We start from the raw sequence: 25,948 nt of genomic DNA on the forward strand, positions 1-25,948 counted from the left end.
ACACCATCCCATTAAGAAGTCACAGAAGACAGTAAGATCCCCCTTGACCTTCTCCTTGCTGAGCAAATCAGCCTGTGGCCTCTGCTCAGATGTCCTGTGCTCCAGCCCCAACCATCTTGGTGGCCTCCACTGGACGCATTGCCATCCATCACTGCCTTGTACTGGGAGCCCCAAACTGGACCCAGTGCCCAGCTGTGGTCTTGCAAGTGCCAAATAGAGGGGATAGATCCCCTTCCTCATCCTCCCGGCTGCATTCCTGCTCATACAGCCCACGGTGTGGTTGGTGTGATTACCATAAGGGCACCTGGCTGACTCCTGGATGCCTTGTTGTTCCCCAGGGTTGTCTTCTGCAGAGGTGCTTTCCAGGCAGTTGGCCACAACCCGTCCTGCTGCATGGGGTTAATTCTATACCAAATGCAGGTGTTTCCTGGGAGACTGGCCTCTTCTTGCAGATTTTTAAAGATTCAGAGTGAAATTGGCCAAAAATCAAAAAGACCTAAGAGCTTATGGTCCAGCATGATCTTCCTGACTATCTCACTCTCTCTTCAAAGTGAAACTTGGGTTCCTCCGTGATTTCGGGTGCTGTTGACCTGTCTTCTCTACGTCATTGTTGCCTTGAAGTTGGAGCTGTTACCTGACCCTGTCTATCTTTCTCCATTTAGCCGTGCTGTTCAGCGAAGTTTGGCCATCATTCGTCAAGCCAAGCAGAAGAAAAAGAAGAAGGAATACTGTATGTACTACAACCGCTTCGGCAAGTGTAATCGCGGGGAGAGCTGCCCCTACATCCATGATCCGGAGAAGGTGGCCGTCTGCACCAGGTATGGATGGACACAGCAACCACATGCTTTGGCCCATCATGGTAGACTGAGCCATTGGTTGGCTTTGGTGCTTGCTCATGTGATATTCCCCAGGGAAACAACCCAATAACGGAGGTGTGAGACCATGAGAACGGCTGTTCTGGGTCAGGATCTGCCCAGCGCTGTTGGGCTGGCAGGTACCTACAGGAGGAGGACAAGACGAGGCACAGAGAGAAGGGCTCTTTCTCCTGGCTGGGACCTCTCAGCTTCTGGCAGTGAAGCCCTGCAGCCTGGTAGTGTTTGGTTTTCAACTGCCAGAGGTTGCCACCAAACCATCATCATGTAATAGTCAGCAGTTCTTTTTTTTGTGAATTTATTTAGTCCTTTCTTGGACCTTTCTATGGCAATGGGTTGCACAACTGAATTACGGACTGCATGAAAAGTGCTTCCTCAGCTGCCTGCTCAAGTATTGCTCTGGGTGCCTCCTCACTCGTGGTTCATGAGAAGGATGGAATAACCATTCCCTGATCACCTTCTAGGCACCATTTATAACTATACAGTCCTCCCCTCTCTGTCCAAACTTCCCAGACTGGAGAATCATAGTCTATTTAATCTCTTCTGGTAATTTTTCTCTAAATTTACACAGCATTTTACACCTATTAATGCTAAAAAAGCATTGCACAACCAGCCTCCGAGTTAAATACACATGTTTTGGTTGTTCCGCACAGGCTGTAGGGATTACAGAAATATTTATTTCACAGTTTGGAGGCAGATACCATCACCAGGACGTTTACATCTAATAAGTAACGTTCCATATCGTAGTACAGAAGGTCTAAAAAAATAAAAAAAATCAGCGTAGTGTTTTAAGAATTAATAACAAGATGAAATCAACATTTCTTAAATATAATCAGAATAATAGTCCTTAGTCATTGACTTATTGCTGTCAGGTTGAAGATGCCATCAGGGTTTGCTGGGTGGACTTTAGAGGCTAAAACATTTAGCCAGTCCCCAAAGAGACCATCTGACTTGAATGATTTTGTGGGTCCTGGGTAAGACCTGGTACGACATCGGAGTGGTGCAGATCTGAGCTGAGTGACTTAAGAGCCTGCCCTAAGCACGCACCGGGTGATTCCTTCTAGCAGCCTTTCTCAGATCCGCTCGGATCCGTGCAACAGGTTTGAATCCTTCAGCCTGTGACGCCATGCAGCTACGAGACTTGATAATTTATTACAGGAGGACTGATTCATGTTGCCAGCTCATTATACCTGCCCAACAGTTGATTAAACTATATTATTAGTCGTTTAAAAAGTGTAGAAAAGCCAACTCCACTGATGAACTCCTTGAGTAATTTCTCCGTAAAATTGCTGCTGTGCTAGAAATCATTTGGAGGTTGCACAAAGCTCGATGGGAGACCATATAGGACAGAAAGGTGATTTATTTTTTACTGATTTCACTTGCTTTCACTCATTCTCCCATAACACATCCTCACGAGCACCGAGGCACATGTGTCCAAGGTATCTGGTCAGGATTACTTCTGGTGACACAGAGGACAAGGGATGCTGGCTCCTGAGTCCTCACTTTGAATCCTTAGTTCTTCTGATGTTGGCGACCAAGTCTGGTTTTGGGCTGTGCTCCTTGCATACTTTAGGACAACGCCGATTTACTCCCGGTCTTGTGTCTCCTTACCCTGGTGCCTTCTAGCTCCAATCTCGTTCTTTAGCTTTCTGTTACCATCTCTTAATTTTCTCCGTCTGCTATTGTTTTAGGTGTCCTTTATTTTCCAGATCTGGGTGTTTTGAGGAGGTGCACATAGCTATGCTGTGATCACAATCATCTGCAAACCTAGTTACCATCAACCAGCTGGTTCTCACATCTGCATGTTCCCATTCCACTTTGTTCAAACCAGTCTGAATTTGATTTTATTTTTGATGAATCTCTCCATGCTCAGCTCTAAATTTACCCAGATTTTATAAATAAAGCTGGAGGCATATTCTGTGCTCCAGAACCTCCCTGCAAGGTTATGCAGCTCAGAACATGTACCCCTGGAGTCTGCTTTTGGGGGGGGTTCGGACCAGCGCTCTTCCCATGATAACAGATGTATTTTATTAATCTGCTGTCACACTGGTAGCTCCGAGGAAAACTTCTGAGTCCAAACATCCTCACGTACTTTGGGATCTTGGTTTCTGTTGTGTGCCTGTCTCTGCTTCTCCTGGTTGTTGGCCACTCACATCTGGAGGTCCTTCTGGTGCTTCATCTGGCATCTGGTGTAATCAGGGCTGTAGGAAGGACCTTTCTCCTTCTGGGAGCATCATCTCTAAACCTCATGGTACCGGCCTTGCTCTGCCTACTAATAAGAAGCCAAATATGATGAAAGAGCAAAATCTATCAGAAACCATCAGCTGGTCTTCTAAGAGGAAAGTCCTGTACCGATTTAGGGCATGAAATGGGATTTAACAGTGAACTCGGCAGCAGTCGTGTGTATTCACAACCTCAGGGCAAACATGGCAATGGGGCAAGGCAGATGTTCAGTGTTTAAAACTGCGTGTTTCGCGACCCACCTTGTGCTCAACCCTCTCCTTCTGGTGTATCTACAGGTTTCTCCGTGGCACATGCAAGAAGACGGATGGGACCTGTTCATTTTCCCACAAGGTGTCCAAAGACAAGGTCTGTATGGCTTCCCAACGAGCGCGGTGCGGCTGTATGAGCGAGCGGACCTACGCTGGTGGCTGTAGGGAAGTCTACCTCATTGAGTGCTTCCAACAGAGTTTGTTTGTAGTTTGCTTGCCCAGCTGTGCAGGCTCATGATGGGGTTGTGAGACCAGAGCGTGCCTCTTCAACCGGTGCGGTGAATCGGTAGATGAATGCATTAAGCAGCGGATTGGAAACCAGAGCACCTGGAGCTGTGTTGGGTAACGTGCGTTGGGTTAAGGAGTGCTTAAACTCCAGGGATCGGAGAGAAAGAGCACGGGAGTAGCAATTATGTGCGTCTAATCCATAGCTACCTCCGTAAGATAACCCTTCCCTCTAAATCACCCTGTGCTGGGGTCGGAGGAGGAGGAGGTTTTAACATACAAGAGCCTGGAGGATATAAATTAACCTTTCTAAAAAGCCAGACAGTGAAACCGGCTGGCAGAACGGCTTTTGAGTTCATCATCATTTTCAACCTTCTTGATGTATTTGGGGCTCTGTGTTTTTATTACACAGAGCAAGGTGGAAAAATAATTAGGTTTTCTTTTAGTGATTATCAGTTGACGATTTAGCAGATTAACCTCCACTCAGTGGCTAGGATCTCCGGTCGGACGTAGCTTTGGAGACCTCAAGCGTTGAAGTCGAGGTGAAGTCGGTGCTGAAGGTTAAGTGTAGCTGCGGGTCCTTTGCTGAGCTGGGATGTACTTCAAGCACTTATTTACATTTCAGTTTTGTCGGATGGATTTTGTATGAGGATCATTTCTCTGCTACAGACGAAGGATCACCCAGACAACAGCAGTAAGGTTAATCCCACCGGGGTATTGAAACGCCAACCAGAGCGGTGTCGCTGCCTGGGGAGTGTGGGGAGCTCTGGTGTCAAGACTCTGCTGTCGGGACGGAGGTGCCAGAAAGCGGGATGCGAACGAGGACAGGTTTTCCTGGAGAAGCCCGTAAGGCTCAGTCCTTCATCATGTCGCTTGATGAGTCTGCAGCCCCCCTTGGCTGTATTTCTGGCATGTCATTTGTCAAAAGCAGCTTTGTCAAAGCTTTCACAGCTGTGCCTGGGGCACGGCGGGGACCAGAGCTTGCCTGAGCCGTGCCGGATCTGGAAGCGCTGCTTTTAATTACTCAAGTTTTGGTTATTTAGCCCGTGCCCTGTGAATTGTCCTTATAGCACCTTCTTCTCCCCACTCCCTTCGAGCATCACCATCCTCCATTCCTCATCCACAGCATCATGTAGGTAATTACAGGGCAATTACTGACCAGTAAAGGATTTAACCCATGGGACGTCAGATCTCATCAGCATCTGGGACAGGACCTTTTCCAACAGCATTTGCCTTTGGGCACGCAGTTTTCCCGTCTCCCTTTCCCTCCGTTTGCCTAAGGCACGTTCGTTGTCAGCGGGGAGCTCATAAGTTATCCTGGCGGTGAGCAGAGTCGCTCTGAACGAGGCACAAAGCACCATATGTTTTTCACATGTATCTCTCTTCAGAGTCACTTAATCACAAGTATATAAAATAGAGAAGATAGACTGGGGACAGCTGTACTCCCTGACTCGTGGCATGTCAAAGGAGGGATGGGGATGAGAATTGATTGAAGGAAAAAGGGCTGGTTTGGGTTTTTTTTCCTTCCTATAACATATAGTTAGACATCAGAAATACAGAAGCCAAGAAAGAAGAAGGTTTTGCAAAGGGACTGGCTGTTGATGTATCCAGAATTGTTATAGTTAATGCAGATTCGGAGTGGACATGGGGCTAGCGACCTCTTTTCACCCGAGTAAGTGATGTGCAAGTGCTAACATCATCGCACAAGCCACTGCCTGCGCTTCTGAGCCGAAGGATTGATACTCATCCAGACTGCATGGAACCGTTGGCTTACATCTCTACCGGGAAGTTAAATGGTATTTCAGGAAGTGCTGTAGCTTGGTTTTGGTCCCAGGGCAAAAACCTGGGTGAGACTTGGGAGTTGGAGATGGCCAAGGAGCCGTTGTGGTCAACGGTTTGGCTGCAGCCGTGCCCACCAAAGAATGCGATGGCTGGATGCGGATGGGTTTGTGCCAGCTGGTCTCGGTACCCAGGGATATTCCTCGGCATGTTTAATTTGCTGGTGGAGATGTGGCCTCAGTTTCCCCTCCAGAAACGCCAGTGTGTCTTGATGCCTCAAGGAGGACCTCAAGTTTTTGACTTCTGGGCTCCGTTTTGGGTGAATAGATGGAGAGTGATGGCTACAGCGTGGTGTGGAAAACTCAACCTTTCCCGCTTAGCAGCACCTCGCCGGTTAGGAATCTGGGAAGAATAACGATAATATCATCGTGGTAATAAAACGGAATTAAAAAGGAGTGGCCATGCTAAAGTCTCTTGCAGAAGAACCGGTTTGCCGATGACATTTTGGGGACAGAATCCCTGGGAAGATGTCCATGGGGCGTGGGTGGCCTCTGCCCATCTCGCCTTCTTCCTGAGCAGTTCGCCGCTCCCGAAGCATCATCTAAACCCAAGCTGAGTTGTTAAATTAACAAGCCCACAAACGAAGCAGGCAGGTGCCAGCTCTCTTACATGCCTTAGAAACAAATGCTTTCGGAGCACGTGTTTCTGGCCATGCACGCCGCGCTCCGTGGGGAAGGAGGATTATTTTTTTGCAGGATTAGGTGCCCCGAGGGCGGTTCAGAGGTCTCCGCTCACCACCTTGTCGTCAGCACGGGCTGGAAGAGAAACAACCTCCTCTGCGGAGTTCAAGCCTGTTTCAGGGTGATTTATAGCTGCGGGGATGCTGCTACCCAAAGCGGGAGGCGACTTTGCTTTTCAACTCCTGTAGCTCCCTGTTAACCCGCGTGATTACTAGCAAAGGTGGCGTTAGCCTCATTTATCAGCGGCGGAGAAAGGCAGGTGAAGTCGCGCGGCAGAGGAAGGCAGCCGTTTTCCCCCGGCTTGTGGGTTTTTTGGAGCGGATCCCACTTGCTCCTCAGATGTGGGACTGGGGAGGCGGCTCGCTTTCAGCTATTTGAGTTGGGGTTTTAATGCGATGAATGATTTTCTTTGTGTGGTTAATGACGATGGGGTGTTGTCTGTGGTTTGGGGGTTCCTGGTTTTGCTGATGCCACGTTAGTTGACTCTCGATTTCACTTTGTGGTTATGGGGTGGCGGGGGGGAACCCCACAAACTTCTCATCGGAGGAGCTTCAGGTTATTGTCGTCGTGTATCTCACCTTGGTGAGAAGTCACCAGGGATGGGGCCCCGTGCCCGGTCCAGGAGGTGAAGAACCAAGAGCCTGGGTGGGCTTAGCTATTGGCTTGAGGACAAAACTCCTGCTCAACCTGGGGGCAATCCCGTGCCTCAGTTTCCCCACTGAAAAATGGGGACAATCCCTCTCTTTTACATGGGAAAGCTGCGTGGGTTCAGCTGTCGCAGCCACAGGGAGCTTTTCCCCATCCTAAGCAGCAAAACCTTTGCTCCAAGGAGAGGATGCTCTCCAGGGCGGAGGGCTGCTCCAGATGGGCGTGATGTTTTGCAGATGCTTTCAAAAACCAAACTATCCCTCTGGCAATGGAAAAAGGAGCCTGGAGGAGAGGGAAAGTTGGTGGTTGGAGAATTTTGCTCCGCAGGGCAGAGCCCTCTGCTGAAGAGCAGCCGTCAAAGCGATGCGCAGGGAATTTCTCCGCGACGGGGCAGAGCCACCGGCGCATCCCGGTGATTGAGAGAAACCGGTAAATCTGAATGAATGGGTTTGTGAGTGAAGGTTAGCGAGAGGCTAGGACTCGGGCAACCGCCCGCTGCTGCTACAACAGCTTTTCCCCTTGAGGAACTCGAAAAGAATCAGCATTTTTCTCCCTAATAGAGCTTCAAAACTCTGTTGTGAGCAATTTGGAAATTCACGTTGAGTTTCGGGTTCATTAGCTGCTGGCTCCAAAGCGTGTACATAGTCAAAGCTGTCTAATACGGACGCACCGCACCAGTGCCTTGAATTAATGTTATTGTTATTTGTGTGGACGTAGTGGGGTGCAAACAAGGTTAATTGAAATGAGAGTGCTGCTTCCTCTTGATAATGGCTCAGGCTTGACAGCTAGGAGGAGTTTATTTTTGTAGAAGAGCTGCCTTTATTATCCATTTTTATTAGAGCTAATTTGGGCTCTATATCAAAAACTACATTAAGGGAATCATTTACGGTCACACCACCACCACCAAAAAAGATAGCCCCAGAGCCCTGTCCTTTATGTTAATGTCTGCGGTTAAAAGACAATTAAAAATAAACTCTTCTCTTTTAAAGCACCCTTTGTTTTCTTTCTTCTCCACTTCCCCCTCCTTCTCTCTATTTCTCTCTTTCCCTCAAGTGAGCCAATTTAGTTAAAACCCTAATGTGCCCTTCAGGGAAAGGGATTTTTCCGGATAGCCGCGGCTGTGCTTATTGCAGAATTGTAAATATTAGTTTGGGGATGCTCGAACCGGCAGGACTGAGATGCTACCGGTGAATGGAGGGATCGATACTGCGCCGAGCAGTAAGGAAATTTGGCGTGTAGGCGAGCAGCAAGGGACTGAGCAAGAGGAGCCGGATTGTCGCGGCGGCTTTGGGAAGTGCACGTTCCTGTTGGCAGCTGCCTAGTCTGGTCGGGAAGTTGCCTGCGGTAGCCGGTGAGTTAAGGATGCTGAAATATCGCAGCAGGCTGGTAATTTGTTTTTAATTATAACAGCTGGCAGAAGGTGAAGTTTGTGGTTTGAGGACAATGAGGATCCTTGCTTGTTCGCTTTTCCCCGTCGGCTGTTGCGCTGCTAAAGCTCGGGAGCGGGGAACGCAGGAGCAGGGCTCTGCTCCATGTATCCGACCGCTCTCCTCCTCGATCGCTCACGGCAGGAGCCCGGGCTCTCCTCCTCCTTTCCCTCCCTCCTGGGACATCCCTCCTGGAGCATCCCTCCTCCAGCACACAGGGACGGGCATCGTCGCATCACTCGCAGCGCTTGGGGAGTGCCAGGCTGATGCCTTGGCATGATGCAGCCCTCCCCAAAAATGCTTGCGGAGAAGCAAGCACTTGTTTTCCCCCTTGCCAGGACCCACCTTCTGGAACCTTTATCTAACCACATGCTGTCCATCCTCCAGCCACCTCCATACCCACGGAAGAGCCAAACTGGGGGGGGGGAACCCCCAGGATGCTGTTTTGGCCCTTGCAATGGCCAGAACCCCCCATGAGAGAGGGCAGCCGGGCTGGGCATGAAGCCCTGCGCCGCTGTTCCCATCGCAGCCGCTGCATCACCCCTTGGGTACGGCGTTCTCGGTCCTCGGCCACGCGATGGTGCGCTCGGCTTTGTGCCTTTTGCGAGCAAGGAGCCCAGGGAGCAGGCGTCCCTTCTCTCCTCTTCAAGGTTAGTTGGGAGCGTTGGCAGAAGATGAACCTGCCACGCGCATCGTGCCAGCAAAGCCCCCGTGACAGCAGAGTTTATTACGATTCCTGCATCCCTTCCCTGTGCCGTACAGAGGCAGTTTTCTTTCTGGTGGCAGTTTCATGCTTTCCACCCTCTCTCCAGCATCCTGAAGGATGCTAAGGCAAGCGTGTTCGCCCCCTGTGCATATATACACTGGGACCACGTAATGTCAGGGAGCTGTGCTGCAGGAGACCAATAGAAGAGCTAAAAATACCTCTGGGACCAGTGGCTGGCAAAAGGCATATATTTATTTTACACATGTCATGGTTTTATTTCAGTTCTGGGTGTTGGAACGGTTCCTAATCACAAGTCGGGGGGGAGCACTAATGGGTTTCTCATCCTCTGCCCTTGCAGATGCCGGTGTGCTCCTACTTCTTGAAGGGGATCTGCAGCAACAGCAACTGCCCATACAGCCACGTCTACGTGTCCAGAAAGGCAGAAGTGTGCCAGGATTTCCTCAAAGGCTATTGCCCCATGGGAGAAAAGGTAAAGAGGGGACCAGCTCTCGGGGTCCTGGGATGGATGCGCCTTCGTCGAAGCCACAAGCTGTTTTTCGCGCGAGCTACGGCACCAAAGGGAGTCGTAGAGCTGGAAGCTGCTGAACACCTGGATGTGATGAACAGCAGTCCTGTGCCTTTCCACAGGGTTATGGGCAAAGTGGCTTGGTTGCCTTACAGGCAGGAAAAAAAGGAAACAAATCAAAGGCTGCAGCTCACAAACGTCGTGCTGGTGTTTCCCCTGGAAGAGCCTCCCTGGGATGTCCACATTACTGGAGTCCGGAGCCCAAGCCGATAGCACCTGCCCTGCAAATTGCTCAGTTAAATAGATGAGAACTGAAGGAAAAGGCTTCTGAGTCCCTGTTTTACCTAGAAAAACTACAGACATTAACGCTTATTTTGCACGCTGGCTCCGTGATGGGTTAAAATTTGAGCCTTAGGTCTTGTGGCTCAGTCTTAGCAGCAAGACCACCCTTCCTCACCTAGCCTGCAGCAACTGAGCCTCAAGCTGTAGCCTCAACTGAGCCTCAAGCTGGGGGCTTCATGGAGCCCACCTCCAGGTCCTGGAGGGTCTCTGGTGTAGATCAATGCAGTGAAGTCCTACACGGACTTTATGTGCACCCTGGGTTGACTTGCAACCCCATCCGTGAGCTTACAGCACCCTACGTAACACGCAGAGCTCGAGAGAGAGCAGCTTTCCTGGAGCGGGGCCTGGAGCCAACTGCCGCTTGCAGGTTTCCAAAAGAATTTTAGGGCTGTTGCATGCAAAAAAATGAAATTTCGAGGTTTATCTGACATCTCGTGGCTCCCTGCTTCTTTGGAAGCATCGGGAGAAGCAGGCGGCAGCAAGCTCGGTTCCTTGGTGGCATGGAGCCACGCTGCAGGATCTCACCTTTCCTTGCTTCATGGCTAAAGGGAGAGGGTTGGCTGCACTGGTGTTCCCCTGGGAATCAAAGTGGCCGTCCTATCTGACTCCTCTTTGCTGTTTTTCATTAATTTAATAATATTTTTGCCTCTTAGTGTGAACCACTCTTTCTTTAGTAGAGCATGTGGGTTTCTTTTGGATCCAGTGAACAAGATATGGGCCACCTTTGCTTGGTTTCTCCAGCTGCCATCTCAAACTTGCAAGAGCAGTGATGCTGTCACATCAGAGTCCCCAGGCAGTCGTAGTTCAGAAGGGGCAGCCACTCAATTTGCCACCAGGTTTGAATAAAGCAAAGGTGGACTCTGAGATTTACGGAGATGATGCTTTTCTGCTGTAGTTGAGAGCTACCAGGCTTTTCTCTTCTGGGGTGGGTTAAGTGGTGGGATTTCTACTCATCCTTGACCATGCTCATCCTTTGACCATTGTGGCCAGCAGTAATTCTCCCCCTCTACTATGATCTGGTGGGACCCCCCCCCAACAGCTGTGGTGTCCCCAGCATAAGACAGACGTGGACCTGTTGGAGCAGGTCCAGAGGAGGGCCAGGAGATGGTCCGAGGGATGGAACACCTCTGGTATGAGGAAAGGCTGAGAGAGTTGGGGTTGTTCAGCCTGGAGAAGAGAAGGCTCTGGGGAGACCTTCTTGCGGCCTTTCAATACTTAAAGGGGGCTGATAAGAAAGATGGGGACAGACTTTTTAGCAGGGCCTGTAGTGATAGGACAAGGGGGAATGGTTTTAAACTAAAAGAGGGGAGATTCAGACTAGAGAGAAGGAAGATATTTTTTACACTGAGGGTGGTGAAACCCTGGCCCAGGTTACCCAGGGACGTGGTAGATGCCCCATCCCTGGAAACATTCAAGGTCAGGTTGGACGGGGCTCTGAGCAACCTGCTCGAGTTGAAGATGTCCCTGCTCCTTGCAGGGGGGTTGGACTGGATGACCTTCAAAGATCCCTTCCCACCCAAACCATTCAATGATTCTATGATTCTATGATTTGCTGTGCAACGTTGGCCCGTCTCTGTGAATCCAGCTAGAGGATGGGACCCATCCTCTTCTCTCGGTCTGCTTCTCTCTGGGGAGTTTGCTAGTCACCTCTAGGGCACGTTTGATACGGAAGAAAACATCACTTCAATGTCCTGGCTTGGTTCAGCTGCTTCCACGAGCTGACAGCAAGCAAACAGGAGGAGGCAGTGAAAGCCTCCTCCTTGAGCTGGAGGCTCCAGGTACTACGCTGAAAACACGACAGGAACTTTTGCAAGCACTGCTTTAAATCGGCTCTTCGGCTGAAAAACTGAACCGCTAATGAAACAATCATTTTGTTTGCCTCGAGTCTGCCAGATTGCAGGGCACCATCCCAAATATGCCCCAGCGGGCCTATGGAACGATATTATTTTATTGCATTTAATAGATAACATGTGAAGAAGTGTCTGCCTAAGCATGGTTTTGCTTAGACTTGCTGCTCCTGGAGATTTCTAACTCCCTCGTGATTTTGGCTGCTTTTCACTGGGGAAGTTGCTGGGATGAGCACTCAGATGCTTGGATCCGGTGCTGCTCGGGGCTGGAGCCCCAAAGGGCTCTTCTCCTTTTCTCCATCCCTGTAGCTCTCATTGGTAGAGAGCTCAGAGGTAGAGGTAGAACTCTACTCAGAGGTAGAACCCAACAAGTGAAACCGTAGGTGCTCAGCACCCATCACCGAGGCGGCATCGTGCAGAGCCACCAGCCTGTCCCAGAAACCAAACGCAACAGCGGACAGTGCCTTCTGCAAGGCAAAGCCATCCTTTCCCACGGAGAAACCGCTACGAAGCAAAAAACAGGCAAAAGGAAGGGGAAAAAAGCCAAAAGTGAGAGCTTTAAGGAAAGCAGGACATCAGCAGGAGTAGAGGGAAACGCTAATAAATTAGTCTGCGCCTAATTACTTTTTGTGGCGGCGCGTGGAGGGGACTGCGTGCAGGATAAACACTTGCTCCGAAGGAAAACACAAGCATCCTGCCGCCTCCCTCCAGCACAGTGCTAGCCACGCAGGCAGGGTCCCTACAATTATTTTTAAAATATTCCAATTTAAATGAAAATATAAAAGAGATATTTAGAATATTTATTCTATTAGTAAAAGTGCTTACCGTGTCACTTTTAGAGTGTCAGAAAAGCATTCTCCTACAGATGATGGATAGCAGCCTGTAATTATATATGGGGAGAAATTGCTGAGCGGGCCATATTTAACTGGGGAGGAGAAATACCAGCTTGGGCCATTAAGGGTTAATTTTATTCTCTAAATAATATAAAAAGTGCTGAGTCCGTGCCTTTGCTCAAAGTAGAAAGTCCTCAAATGGACCCCGGAGAGTTTATAATATTCTACTGAATCAAGTAAAAATGTTAACCTTGCTTCATAAAACGATGGCTTGTTAAAGATGCGCAGTCCCTTTTCTTTTGAATAATTTAGGACGGGAGTAAATCTTCTCTCATTCTGCCTCTCCCTGTCCGAGGAACGGCGAGAGCCATCTGCCTGTGGTCTGAACCACAAAGGGCGCCGACGGCAAAGGTGTGCAACACTGGCGTAGCATCCTCAGAGGATAAACTCAAATGAGGATGGCCGGTAATGAGGAATTTAGGTTATTTTGTGCTGGGGTTTGGACACCGGGCTCTTCTCCCACTTGTGTTTTCCTCTCTGTGCTCCCCTGAAGAAACACAGTTTCTGGTTTTTATCAGACCTTCATAAAAAATGTCCATTATTATCCATAATTTATGGCATGTCGTTGGCAGTGTCGCCTCTTAAGTACTTTCTAGAATGTCTTGCAGGATGCTCAGGTCAAGTTGATGGGCCTTTGACCGTCTTAACTACGACTGTGCAAGCTCTTTGTACAAATGATGCCGGGACTGGCCTGCTCTGGCTTTATCAGGAACTTAGAATAAGTGAGAAAGCTTTAATTTTGCATTCCCAGGTCCCTTTTTCAGGAACGTAGAGTGTAGAGGGTAAAGGTCCCTCCGCCCTTGGGGAGAGGGAACAGCTCCTGTGTGAGAGCGTGACCACGTCCTTCGTTAAGGGAGTATTACCCCCAATATTAATCATTTCCAGGAGGGAGCTGGTAGCAGAGCCAGAACCTCAATTTCCAGCATCCTCACTGGTTCTTCGGTCACGGGTTGGGAAGTTTCTCCACCCTGTGTGCGCACACTTGGACCTACAGCTTCCTAAAGGGAGTGGAGGAACCTGCAAGTTCAGCTTGGTGAAGCAGTCGGTGAAATACGGCTCCAAATAGCTCTGCTGCCTGAATCATCTCTAAACACAACGTCATACGTGTCTTAGCTAAAGCCACAAAGCGGTGCCCAGCATGGAAATCTCCTTGCTGCCTTGCCTGAAGCTCCCTGACCTTCTCTGGCACCATGAAACGGTCACGCTGGGTGAGGCTGGTCCCTTTGGGCTGGTCACCTGCACTGGAGGAAGCTCAAAGGGGAAGTGGGAAGAAAGGGAGAAATGGGGCCTCTTGCAGGTGCTCCCCAGGGTTTTCCGAAGAAGTTTTAATGAGCTGCTCTATGGTAAAAGCTCCTCTCTGGTTCCCCGTCCCTCCTCCCATACGGGTCCTCGTGCGTGCATCTCAGCTTGGGGCATGGGTTCACTAGGAGAGGATGGGGTGATGCTGGTGGGCACAAGGGATGATGTAGCACCAGCGAGCGAAGCTGTGGTGGCATGTCCCTCAGGGCTAAGGAGAAGCAAGAGGAGATGTGGCCTTGAGCGGGCTGCGTGGGCAGTGAGCCTGGAGGAGAGGTGCTTGGCTTGTCCGAGAGGTGACTTCTCTGCCAAGCCGCTCTCCTTGCTGAGCCCACGCTTGGCTCCTGAAATAATACCCAAATAATATGAAATAATATGAAATAGTATGAAATAATATGAAATAATACGAAATAATACTTGGGCCAAAGGAGCTCGTAGGGTGATAACGTGCATTGCACGTCAGGCCGCTGTTGTAATATTTGATGGCTAACCATGGGCTGAGATCTCTGCGTGGCTGAGAGCTTGGACCTGAGAATTACGGCAAGCGCTTGCATTACATCCATAGACGACCCCAAGGAGCAGGTGCCTTGAGATTTGCTTTCCAGGCACAAAACATGACTTATTGGGGAGTAATCTGTATTTGTAAGAATCGTGGCTAGGGTAGGTTTTGGTGCTGGCGTCCTCCAGCCCTCGCAGTGTGTCAGAGCAAAGGCAAGCAAGTCAGCCTGGTCCCCTCTAACTGCTGCATCTGTAAAATTGTTTTGTATTAAATAAGCTTTTCCCCCATGGTGTATATTAGCGAGCGTGCTGCATTAAATACCTATCTTCATGTTGTTTCCATCAGCTGCCTTGAAGCCTGTGGGTAAATTGTTCCCCCGTGGGAACTGTTAAGCAGGAAGACACAGTGAGATTAAACAACGAGGCTACCGTGAAAACGCATGGGGAGATGTACTGGAATAAATCACGGGGAAGCGGGGATTGTGTGCTTGCCAGGTGATTGGTGTTTGCCAGCAACTCATCGTTCCTGGGGACCCCGACCGGCACGACCAGTCCCGTCCCTGCCAATGAAGCTTGACCAAGGGACCTGCCATCGCAGCAGGGATGCTCATGGTTGACCTGTGCTGAAACTGCCCGTCGCTCTCTTAAAATCCATCTTTTCGGTCCTACTGAGTTGCTCGGCCAACAGCCTTTCACCAGAGCTCTGATTTGCACCTTATCCACGTAAAATATCGGCAATGCTCATGCTAGCAGGGGCAGGTCTGGTTAGCATGCCCTGCCCGAGGAAGTGCCGCTTCCTTGGGAAAAATCATTTTCCAGCCCCAGGTGGAGCGTGGTGTTTTTCACAGTGGCAGCTGCTTGATTTTTCTGTAGAAAATTCAAATGCAGGGACTTTTTCTTAGCTGACACTTTGTTCTTGTTTGCGTTTCTCTAGCCTGATGATGCGTTAGGTTGGTTATTTTCTCCTTTTCTGGTGGAAGTTTAACAGGTTCCCACCATAAACTTAGTTCATGTGTCTGATACATTAAATTTAACACATTTCTTCAGGAAAAGCCACATGAGCTGTGTTAGCAGCAGCTAACAGTTAAATGTCTTGAGGGTTTTCTCTTAATTATCCAGTGCTCCGTTTGTGATGGAGAGTGGCAGCCTGGGGTCCTTGTTCCCCTTAATCTGTTATCACAGAAAGGTAAAGATCAACGCTGTTCATATTGCATGTTCTCAGCTGGTTTTGGTTGCCTGCTGGCTGTAACAGCATTTTTCTTTTCTCACAGCCAACAGCCATCAGATGTTGGCTTTTTTTTCCCCCTCCTTTGGTCCCAGGTTGACCCCCAGCCAGCTTGCCTTTTCCTTGAGCACATGCAGTCATTGAGGAACTTACCTGTGCATGTCCACCCAGGTAGCTGCTGGCTGATCCCCAGCTTTGTAATTCCACTCCACCTCCATCTTTCATCGAATCATAGAATAGTTTGGGTCAGAAGGGACCTTTAAAGATCATCTAGTTCAACCCCCCTGCCATGGGCAGGGACATCTCCCACTAGATCAGGTTGCTCAAAGCCCTGTCCAACCTGACCTTGAAGACTTCCAGGGATGGGGCATCCACAGCTTCTCTGGCAACCTGGTCCAGTTTCTCACCATCCTCATCTTAACAAGTTTGTTCCTCATGTCCATTCCAACCCTACCGTCTTTCAATTTAAAACCGTTGCCCCTCGTCCTGTCACTGTAGGCCCTGGTAAAAAGTCTCTCTTCATCTTTCTTATAAGCCCCCTTTAAGTATTGAAAGACCACAGTAAGGTCCTCCCGGAGCCTCCTCTTCTCCAGGCTTCTCCAACCCTAGCTCTTTCAGCCTTTCTTCCTAGGAGAGGTGTTCCAGCCTGCTGATCATCCTGGACTTCTGTCCCAGGCGGTCATGGTGGCCACCAGAGCACCCGTCACATATGGTGTGGAGGTAAAGGACACTGGCTCTCCTCTTCCAGCAGCATCGAGAGACTTTGTGACAGCAAAAAGCTTGGAAGTGCTTAATGGCAGAAGCTTCTTGAGTCTAGCAAGCGTAAGAATCACAGTGAATTATTAAGCTGCGTATAAATCCTTTAAGAATAATTTCTTGCTTCTCCATCCTGCTGTTCTGATCAGTTGTGCTCTTCTCCCCAAGGTCCCCACTGCTGTGGTTGGGCTAGCGGTGGGACAGGAGCTGCTCTGTGCTCTCTGCTGCCATTTCAGAGCTCCAACCTCTGCCTTAGAGGAGAAGCACGTGGACAAATGTCTGGATGAAAAGTCCATCGAGGGTTGTTAAACATCTTCTGGCTGTGGAAATCCTGAAGGCCCAGACTACTCCTTGATCTCATCCCTCCAAAACCGGTACTGGCCATGGCCAGAGAGGATCTGGGAGAGGTTTTGGATGTGTTGGGGGTTGTGAAGGAAAGCACCCCAACTTTGCAAACAACCCTCTCCTTTCCCTCCAGGTGTGCTAGCATTGAGAGAGGCCATGTTTTGGGGCTGAGTTTCTTCCAGATCAGTTTTCTGGGTGGCAGCCTCGTACCTGTGGGTCTTCAGCATCACATCAGTAGGTCAGCAAAGGTTTGCTCCTCTCCTGGAAGCCCTTCAGATACTGTGTGAGACCTTAAACAGCTCCTTCATGCGGATCGTTTGACCCACGCTTTTAGCTTGGGACTGACTAAGAGGTTTCAAATGCAGATGATTTTTCTTTCAAATTGCCCCAGGACTGATGCCTGGAGACAACCAGCTGCGGCAGGAGCAGATTTCCTGGCTCGAAGCGCTCATCTCCAAACTCCATGATGTTATGCTGAATTAGACCCAATCAAGCGGAGAAGCTCCTCCATGCCCAGCTACCAGGGGGGCTGTTTGAAGTGCAAGAAGTCTTAATATAAAACCTCTCCTCTCGCTATTAGCACAGGGAGGGATACGGGGAAGGCTAAGCTTTGAGCCGTCCCAAATTTTCTATGTCTTGGCCGTACCTCCATCTTATTCCTCTTATGATCCTATCACAACTGCTTCCAGTTTCCTCTCCCCTTTGATTCCGAGAGCTGGTGGCAGCGGGACATACTCGCAGCATTGGATAGGGAAGAACAGGATCTTGTAGGTGTGCAGCATCTGGCTGGACCTGAGCAGAGCGGCCGTGGGGAAATGGTGATGGACCTCTCAACACGATGAAGGGCTGCCCAAGAGGCAACTGTGGGGGGATGTTCACTAAAGTTGTAAATCAGTGAAACGAGTGAGCTGGTCAAAGGGTGGAGAAGAGGAAGAGGAGAAAGACTTGCATGATTTTGCTGCTTAGAGATATATCCCTTTTCTCTTCCATCTCAGTGAAATCTTTAAAGATGACCCACGTGGGGATGGGCTTGCTGAGCCCCAACGCCCTGTTCCGTAACTTCTTGTCATCCAACACATCCTGAACCGGGGATAAAACTCACTCCGATTCCTATTAGAAGAATCAAACCTCAAACAGATTTAACTGCCTCCATTCATGAAGGTTGGCCGTTAGGGTCTGGACATCAACAAATTGCTTCTTCTAAAGAGATGATCCATTTTATACACTTGCAGCGGGAGAGCACGACGAGGAGGTGTCGCATTAAAGCATCTCTGCAGCTTCTCCTCCCCCTTCTTGCTCATGCAAGGGAAAGAGCCATTTAAGATTTAAATTTATCTCTGTCTCACATGCAGCTGTTTTGGGCTCAGATGGAGGACAGGTGGTAGAAATGCCTGGACTTAGCTACGGAAACGCTGATTGCGTGCATGAAGCTTTGCATGGGGCCGGTTTTACGTTACGAGCCCTCTCTGCCCTTTCTCAGGTAGGATGTCAACATGCGTGCAGGGGGAAAGAGGTGAGGAGTTTGCCAGGTGAATGCATCAGCATCCTTTTTCCTAGTGCCAGAGCAGGTGCAGCATGGAGAGCTACCTGGGCAAGGCTCCCTCACCTTCATTTTGACCCAAGTTGTGTTGGGTCTGTTTGCCAGGAGGTTTTAGTGATATTTTAGGCGTATCTGTAGATGATAGCCACGCATCCACCTGTAACAGCTGCGGGTTCGTGGTGTGCTGAGTGGACCTCAACTTCCCTACTGATTTTTGGTGCTTGCAGGCATGTCTGGGTGGCACTGGAGATAACTCCTGGGCAGTGGGGCAGCCCCTTTTCTGGGATAGGGGATTTGTGGCTTACCTTCTCCCATCGTTCAGAAATAGCTGATGGAGAGCACTCTCTTTGATAGCTCTTTTATAGTCCACTGCAGCTGTATGAAAATAGACTACAAAAGCAACTTCATTTCATTTATCTTTAATTTTGGCTCTGGTTGACAGATGTTTTCTGGGTGCTAGAGCTGCCTGCTTGATTTGGTTTTTTTCCTATAATGTGTAGCAGAAATTGTCAGTCAACAAACTGATGAGTAAGTAAAATCTTTATTTAAAAAAAAAAAAAGGATAGGCTTGGTAATGAGTCTGCTCTTAAGATCATGAGCGGTGGCCAGGCTGGATTTGAGCAGGCTGAGACGTTTCCGGGTGCATCCCGTTGGCTCACTGGGGCAGTTGAGTCCTTCTGCATCTCCTCGGGGCAACGATGGCTGTGCTGCTGATAGTAAGTGATAAATCTTGATACTGGCGATGGAAGCTTTCCGTTGAAAACACTTCGTAGCCTGCAGAGGAGGTTTAAAACTAATCAGGTTTCTTCCATGCCCAATCCTCTCCGCGTATCGCTGCGGAAATCTTTCTGAGTTTCCAGTTGCATCTTATTTACCGTACTCTGTAATAGCATAATGAGGGTTCTTATTGCTACTTTAATTTAACTGTAGTATCTTCAACAGCATTCAGATGCTTACATTAAAGATGTTGCTTATCAGGGCAAGCTTGAACTGCTTAATAGCCTGGGCTAGTTGATAATAGTGCCTAGATAAATACTGGTCTGTGATTTCGTCTCTTGCACTTTAATATCTTTGTAAAAGAAGGTGCATTGCAAAACATGAAAATTAGGAAGTTCAGGGGAAACGCAGTCGCTGAATCACGGCTATAAAGTGAGAATATACTGATGAGGCAGAGAGTTCTTGATTTCAACTTGAACTTCTGTACAGATGAACGCAAAGAAGAGCAGATTTTGTCTTTGCTTCCCGTGCTGGAATCTCCCTTCGTTCCCATCTGTTCTCCGTTGTGAGACGATCTCTGCGTCCCGCAAGCAGTGAGTAACACCTTCCCTGAGCCACCTGGAATCATGCACGTAGTAGAGACCCTGTCATCCCTGATGCAGATGACACTGTAGGGGATGTTCAGTGGGTTCCCCAACAGTGATGATTCGGGGTTGGTAATTACCGTCGATGGGTTCCCCACGTGAAACTGGCTCCATCGTGGCTTTGGGGCATGATGGATGAGATTGTCAGGGAGATGGAAATGGAAATGGAGTTGGAAATGGAGTTGGAAATGGAGTTGCTCTGATGGAAATGGAGTTCCTCAACAAAGCAGCGCAGGGAATGATTGAATACCGTAGACACTGCCACACAGCGGTGAATGCCAGGCTGGGGAGTCACCTTTTGGATGGCCACGCCCAAAGAGTTTTAGTCAATGGCTCAATGTCCGAGTGGAAACCAGTAATAAGTGGTGTCCCTCAAGGATCCCTACTGGGACCAATACTATTTAATATCTTCATTAATGACATAGTGGGATTGAGGGCATGCTCAGCAAGTTTGCAGATGACACCAAGCTGAGTGGTGCCATTGACTCCCTAGAGGGAAGGGATGCCATCCAGAGGGATCTTGACAGGCTTGAGGAGTGGGCCCATGTGAACATCATGAAGTTCAACAAGTCCAAGTGCAAGGTCCTGCACCTGGGTTGGGGCAATCCCCAGTATCCACACAGACTGGGGGATGAATGGATGGAGAGCAGCCCTGAGGAGAAGGACTTGGGGGTACTGGTGGGTGAAAAGCTGGACATGAGCTGGCAGTGTGCGCTTGCAGCCCAGAAGGCCAACTGTATCCTGGGCTGCATCCAGAGCAGCGTGGCCAGCAGGTCAAGGGAGGGGATTCTGCCCCTCTACTCCACTCTGATGTGACCCCCCCGGAGCACTGCGTCCAGCTCTGGGGTCCCCAGCACAAGACAGACACGGACCTGTTGGAGCGGGTCCAGAGGAGGCCACGGAAATGGTCTGAGGGCTGGAACACCTCTAGTATGAAGAAAGGCTGAGAGAGTTGGGGTTGTTCAACCTGGGGAGACCTTCTTGTGGCCTTTCAGTATAGAAAGAGGGCTTTTAAGAAAGATGAGAGAGACCTTTTACCAAAAAAAGGGGCAATGGTTTTAAACTGAAAGAGGGTAGGATTAGATAGGACATAAGAATTTTTTTTCTGTTGAGGGTGGTGATGCACTGGACCAGGTTGCCCAGAGAAGCTGTGGATGCCCCATCCCTGGAAGTGTTCAAGGTCATGTTAGGTGGGGCTTTGAGCAACCTGACCTAGTTGAAGAAATCCCTGCCCATGGCAGGGGGGTTGGACTAGATGATCTTTGGAGGTCCCTCCCAACCCAAACCATTCTGTGATTTGATGATTCCTCCTTATGTCTGTGGCTTTGCTTTCATGGTAGCTCAACTGGTCCTGGGTGCTTTGGAGTTGGAGAAGGGCTGAGTTGCTCAGTGTCGCTGGCTGGTCTTCATCCATCCTCTTGGCTTGCCTCGTTTCTGTTATTTATATTTTGGCTTACACTGTCTGCAAGCATTGTCAGAGCTGTGCGACTCTCCTCCAGGCTGATTCAGGACACAGATGGAAACCAAGCATGAAAAATTGAACCTCTGGCCACTACAACTCCAAGCAAAACTCTCGCCAGTCTGCAGGGAGCTGGGGGCAAGGAACAAGACCAGGCAGGAAGCAATTCCCAAATGAGGCAATACAGTTAAAGAAAAAAAAGCATTGGAAATGCCTAATTATGGTACTTCTGCTCCTGCTCGGAGCTGAAACCTGGAGGTGTCGCGTGCGTGTGCGCTGGGGAGGTGCAATGCTCTTTGACATCATTTTGCTACGTGGGAAATTCCGATTACAGAAGAGTAACACCCTCAAACCAAGGAGCAGCAAGATGAGAGGAAACAGTCGATGGTGATTTAGAGGAAGCTCTAAGGTGGTGGAGAAGGGATGCGAAGGAGAGCCCCATCCCTTAGGTCATTTCTGTTTGGGCTGGACCATGCCGGGGGAATGGATGCTGCAGGGACGAGGCTTTTCCTTGCCCTCTTCAATCCCTCCCAGCTATTTTACTGCCTCTTAAATAAGATGTTCCCGGTGATTTTAGAAACACCATCCCATTCTTGCTCCAGCTCTGGAGGTATTTTAGCTCAAATGCTGTTTTATTGCTTACAAATACTAAGGGAGAGGGTTCACGGCTTTGTGGTAGATCCTAGAGAGCATTTGGTAGATCTCAAATCCTAGCAAGCATTTGGAGAAGGCCATCAGAAGTCATCGCTTCCCTGCAAGCATTTTGCTAGGGCACCAAACTATGTTTTGGGGGCAGAAACCCGTTTTGGAGCAAATTCCTTAGGATAATTGTGTCGCCTAAATTTCTCCATCGTTATTCCACAGCCTGGATGATATTCGGATGTATTGTCCTCCAGGTTTTAATGACAGGGAGCTGGAATTTTTTTTAAGGCTGCTTCCATCTGCACCCAATTATAAAAAAGCCATCAAAAAAAAGCTATTTACTGGCTGTCAGTTCAGAGCGGCATCAGAAAACAGCTCCGCCACCTCCAGCGATAGCTTCCCAACAGCCACTTAGTGCTGAGACGTGGTGGGTAAGAGGGACATTAAAACAGCCTGACATCAATCCAACCGGTTAATCCTGCCGCTCAGCAATGGGGCTACCTGTAATAGCTCTGGCGAAGCTGCGTGGATGTGCAGAGGGCTTTAAAAAGTAGAAAGCACTTGAGTTGAGGCACTTGGATTTTGGGGATTAAGTTGTGCTTTTAATGCTCCCCTTCCCCAGAAGTTCTGCTTGGTGCTTTTATCACTGCAGTGCTCCAGGTTTCTAGGCAGGAGCTGCAGTCTTGTTTCCGTGATGGTGGACGGAGAGATGGACGCGGGTCCAAGGAGACGGGAAGATGCTCCAGCACTTTGCCATCTCTTTATCTATCTGCTGGTCCCTTGTCACCTGCCATCCCCCAGCACTAGGAAAGGAGGGATCGAGCAGGGGGTGAGAGAAGCCTGGAGATACTTGAGAAGTTCAACCTGGGCAAACTGCTGGTGGAGCAGAGCCGGGAATGCCGGGCTGGATGAGACCTCTCATCCCCATCCCGTAAGGTCAGTGGGCGGTTGTTGATCGGCCCAGTAACCCAGCTTCACCTTCCTCCCGCCCTCCGCTGCCTCTTGCCAAGCTCGTTCATGGAAAATGTTAATTAACGTCATTGCCAAGGCTGAGCCGGGACCTTGCACCAGCTGCTGCCTCCTCCTTTGCCAGGTCCGTGCTAAAGAAGGCTGCGCCCTGCAAACCCCCTCGTTCCTGTCCCGCTCCCTGTGCGCGTCGGGGCCCGTTGGGCCATTTAAGGCTTTGTGGGTCGTTAGCAGCACCTTGAATTTCACCCAGAGCTGCCTGGCAGCCAGGGAGGAGTCCCGGCCGCAGGGGCTGCCAGCCGGGCACCGTCCCAGCGCCAGGCACTGCTGCCGGTCTCCTCTGGGCAGGCCGTGGGGGGAACCCCGGAGCGGGGATACTGGGATGGGGACAGCATCAGCAGGATGATGGCATCCTCATCAGCACCCGATGTAGCCGGGGGCCTTCTCCCCAGGGCTTTTCAGGGGTGCTGCGGGTTTTCTGTTGTCTCTGTTGGAAGGGACCAGAGGCTTTTTTCGCTTTTTATGGTCCAACCTGTGGGCTGGCAGGAGTCCCATGGGGGTATAATTAGCCACCCTGACAGGTGGAAGGGATCAGATGGCCCCCAGCGTGAGGTCGCGCCCGCCACCCCACAGCCCCGCTCGGCTTCACCCCGGCTGACACACGGAGCAGCAAACCACCTTACAGCAACGCGGCCCCAGCACGTTTGCTCTGGCATGCGGGGCAAGAGCAGAAGTGCTGCCGTAAATAAACAGAAGGGGCTTTTCCAGCTACCGAGCCCAACAGGGAGGCAATCCCAGCCTCACCAACCCAGCCCTGAAACAGCGGTGATGGACGGGGTGTTGCGGAAGAAGGGCTGAGCACTGGGAGCAGCATGGAAAAGCCATTAGAAACTTGAGCCGAGGACACGGCCCTGGGATTAGTCGCACACGGTTTGTTTTCTTTATTAAGTACCTTTTTGCCATGGAGCCAATAAATGTGGTCTAGTACAATGATCGTCTCGGAGGTCTGTGCTGAGGAGATGGCGCACCCCACTCCCAGCACCCAGCCAGGACCGTGGCACCGTCCCCCGGCAGAGATTTGTAACTGGTCCCTCGGGTGCTGCATTTCTCGGCTTTTCCCCAAAATAGCATCATTCCCCAGCACAGCAGCATCACCACCGGCTGTGAGGGTGATGCATCCATGCAGCTTTTTGAGGCCAGGGCTCTTTTTTCCTGCTCTTCCCGTTCCCAAGTCTGTTTTGTGCTGGGAACCGCTATATGGGAGTGGATCTCACATCCTTGGGCAGAGGCTCTGAAGAGCTGCTACCCCGGCGATAATTAGCAGTAACTGACTTAAGGCGGGTTCGTAATTAAAAGGAGGTTTGCAGGGTGTCACCGTCATTGCATGGATGGAGATCTGGAGGTGGTGGTAGACTAGAAGCCTTCCAGCATGCAGTAGATCTGATGTACCACCGGGCCAACTTGCCATCACGTGAGGTCAGTGCCGTTGAACTAGAGCTGTCCCCAGCTATAAGGACGATATGGGAATTATTTCACGTTGATGCCAATCAGAAAGGTGATTGCACAGCTTGAGAGTCCATCCCTCTCTGTTTTGCTACCTGATATTGTATGAAACATGAAATCCTGAGGTTTTACTCTTGCTTTCCTTGGGATCCACTTGTCCCGGCAAAGCAGGCTCTACAGCTCTGCCCATCCCTCGCCACCAGAGCCGTGTAATTTCTGGGCAGGCATCATCATCCATTGCTGCCCATCCAAATAAAGAATGACTTTGGGCAAAGCATGTGGGGAAAAGGGGAATGAGAAGATAAACCATAGGGGTTTTCAGGTCTTGTCCATGTAGGTGATCTCAGCTGGCCCCACGCTGACTTGGCTCTCAGCTTTCCCAGCTCTCCATCGCCCGGCAGCCCCCACATTCATCGCAGCTTTCAATTCCTAACAGGCCATGCCTTTGTTTTTCCTCTCCCCTAATTTTGTTTCACTTATTTTTAAAGCAGTTATCAGGTTGAGGGGTTTGCTTTTCTACTCACTAATATTTTGGGAAAAATTACTGCCCTTGAAAGCTGTCCTGTTGCTGCCTTTTCCAAGCATTTATTCTTGGTCTAGGCCACATCCCATCTGCAGGTGGAGGTGTCCGGACCAGCATGAGTTGGGGAAAAGGTAGGGAAAAAGTGAAAGCTGTTCTCCCAAACCTCTACTTGATTCAAACTTGTGTTTTCTAGGTGGTTGGCAAGGGAATGGCGGCTTAAACAGAGCTTTCTGCACCAGAGGAGATGGGTTTTTCCCCATATGGGAAAAACCATATGGATTTTCCCATACCTGCTCTTGAATGGCATACCCAAAATAAGCACCAATGTTCCTACCAGCTCAGGACAGGCAGGAGCCAGCCTTGCCTGCACGGCTGGGATGCTCTAGTCTTTAGTGATGCTTTTCCAATGCTGGTCCATGGGTGGAAGAAAGCAAACCATCTTCTGGGCTGCACCCAAAGCAGCGTGGACAGCAGGTCGAGGGAGAGACCTGCTCTGGTGAGACCTCCCTCTGGTGAGACTGCATCCAGCTCTGGGGTCCCCAGCACAAGACAGACATGGACCTGTTGGAGCGGGTCCAGAGGAGGCCACAGAAATGGTCAGAGGGCTGGAACACCTCTGCTGTGAGGAAAGGCTGAGAGAGCTGGGGTTGTCCAGCCTGGAGAAGAGAAGGCTCCGGGGAGACCTTCTTGTGGCCTTTCAATACTTAAAGGGGGCTGATAAGAAAGATGAGGACAGAGTTTTTAGTAGGGCCTGTAGCGATAGGGCAAGGGGCAACAGTTTTAAGCTGACAGAGGGGAGATTTAGATTGGACATAAGGAAGAAATGTTTTATGATGAGGGTGGTGGGACACTGGCACAGGTTGCCCAGTGAGGCTGTGAATACCCCATCATTGGAAGTGTTTAAGGTCAGGTTGGATGGGGCTTTGAGCAACTGATGCAGTAAAAGATGCCCTTGCCCATGGCAGGGGAGTTGGACTAGATGATCTTGAAAGGTGACTTCCAACCCAAACTGTTCTATAATTCTATGAAACATAGGATTTTGGAGTAACGGCAGAGCCTGGGCGCTGTTTAGAGATGACTCTACTTTCAGGTTGCCCGTTGGGTTGTAGAATTACTTGCTGTTGAAGATCCCTCAAATAGAGAGAGAAAGTCATAGGAACTGGATTTTTTAACGAATTTTCAGTGGAAAAGTAGTGCTGTCACTGCGCCGTCCCCCCTATCGAGCCAGTGTCTGTGTGTCCATCTGGATCCCCAGCCCTCCTGCCGCTCAACGCCATCCCCGACCTCCAGCAGACAAGCTCCTTGCTCTGCTGCTGACTTCAGCAATTGGCCCTGGG

At 49.9% G+C, this 25,948-nt stretch overlaps 1 protein-coding gene across 2 annotated transcripts in view; it reads left to right on the forward strand.

Annotated features, from left to right (window-relative positions):
- ZC3H3 (zinc finger CCCH-type containing 3) overlaps nucleotides 1-25,948 on the forward strand; it is a 182,555-nt gene that overhangs the window by 138,097 nt on the left and 18,510 nt on the right. Inside the window, exons 7-9 of one of the 2 annotated variants that reach the window (XM_072851804.1) lie at nucleotides 663-818; nucleotides 3,392-3,461; nucleotides 9,248-9,379. In XM_072851804.1, the coding sequence (XP_072707905.1) occupies nucleotides 663-818; nucleotides 3,392-3,461; nucleotides 9,248-9,379 (358 nt within the window). The remainder of the gene's footprint in view (nucleotides 1-662; nucleotides 819-3,391; nucleotides 3,462-9,247; nucleotides 9,380-25,948) is intronic. The other variant, XM_072851805.1, reaches the window with a different exon arrangement.

This window comes from Ciconia boyciana, chromosome 2, assembly GCF_034638445.1.
Source record: "Ciconia boyciana chromosome 2, ASM3463844v1, whole genome shotgun sequence".
NCBI classification, from domain to species: Eukaryota; Metazoa; Chordata; class Aves; order Ciconiiformes; family Ciconiidae; genus Ciconia; species Ciconia boyciana.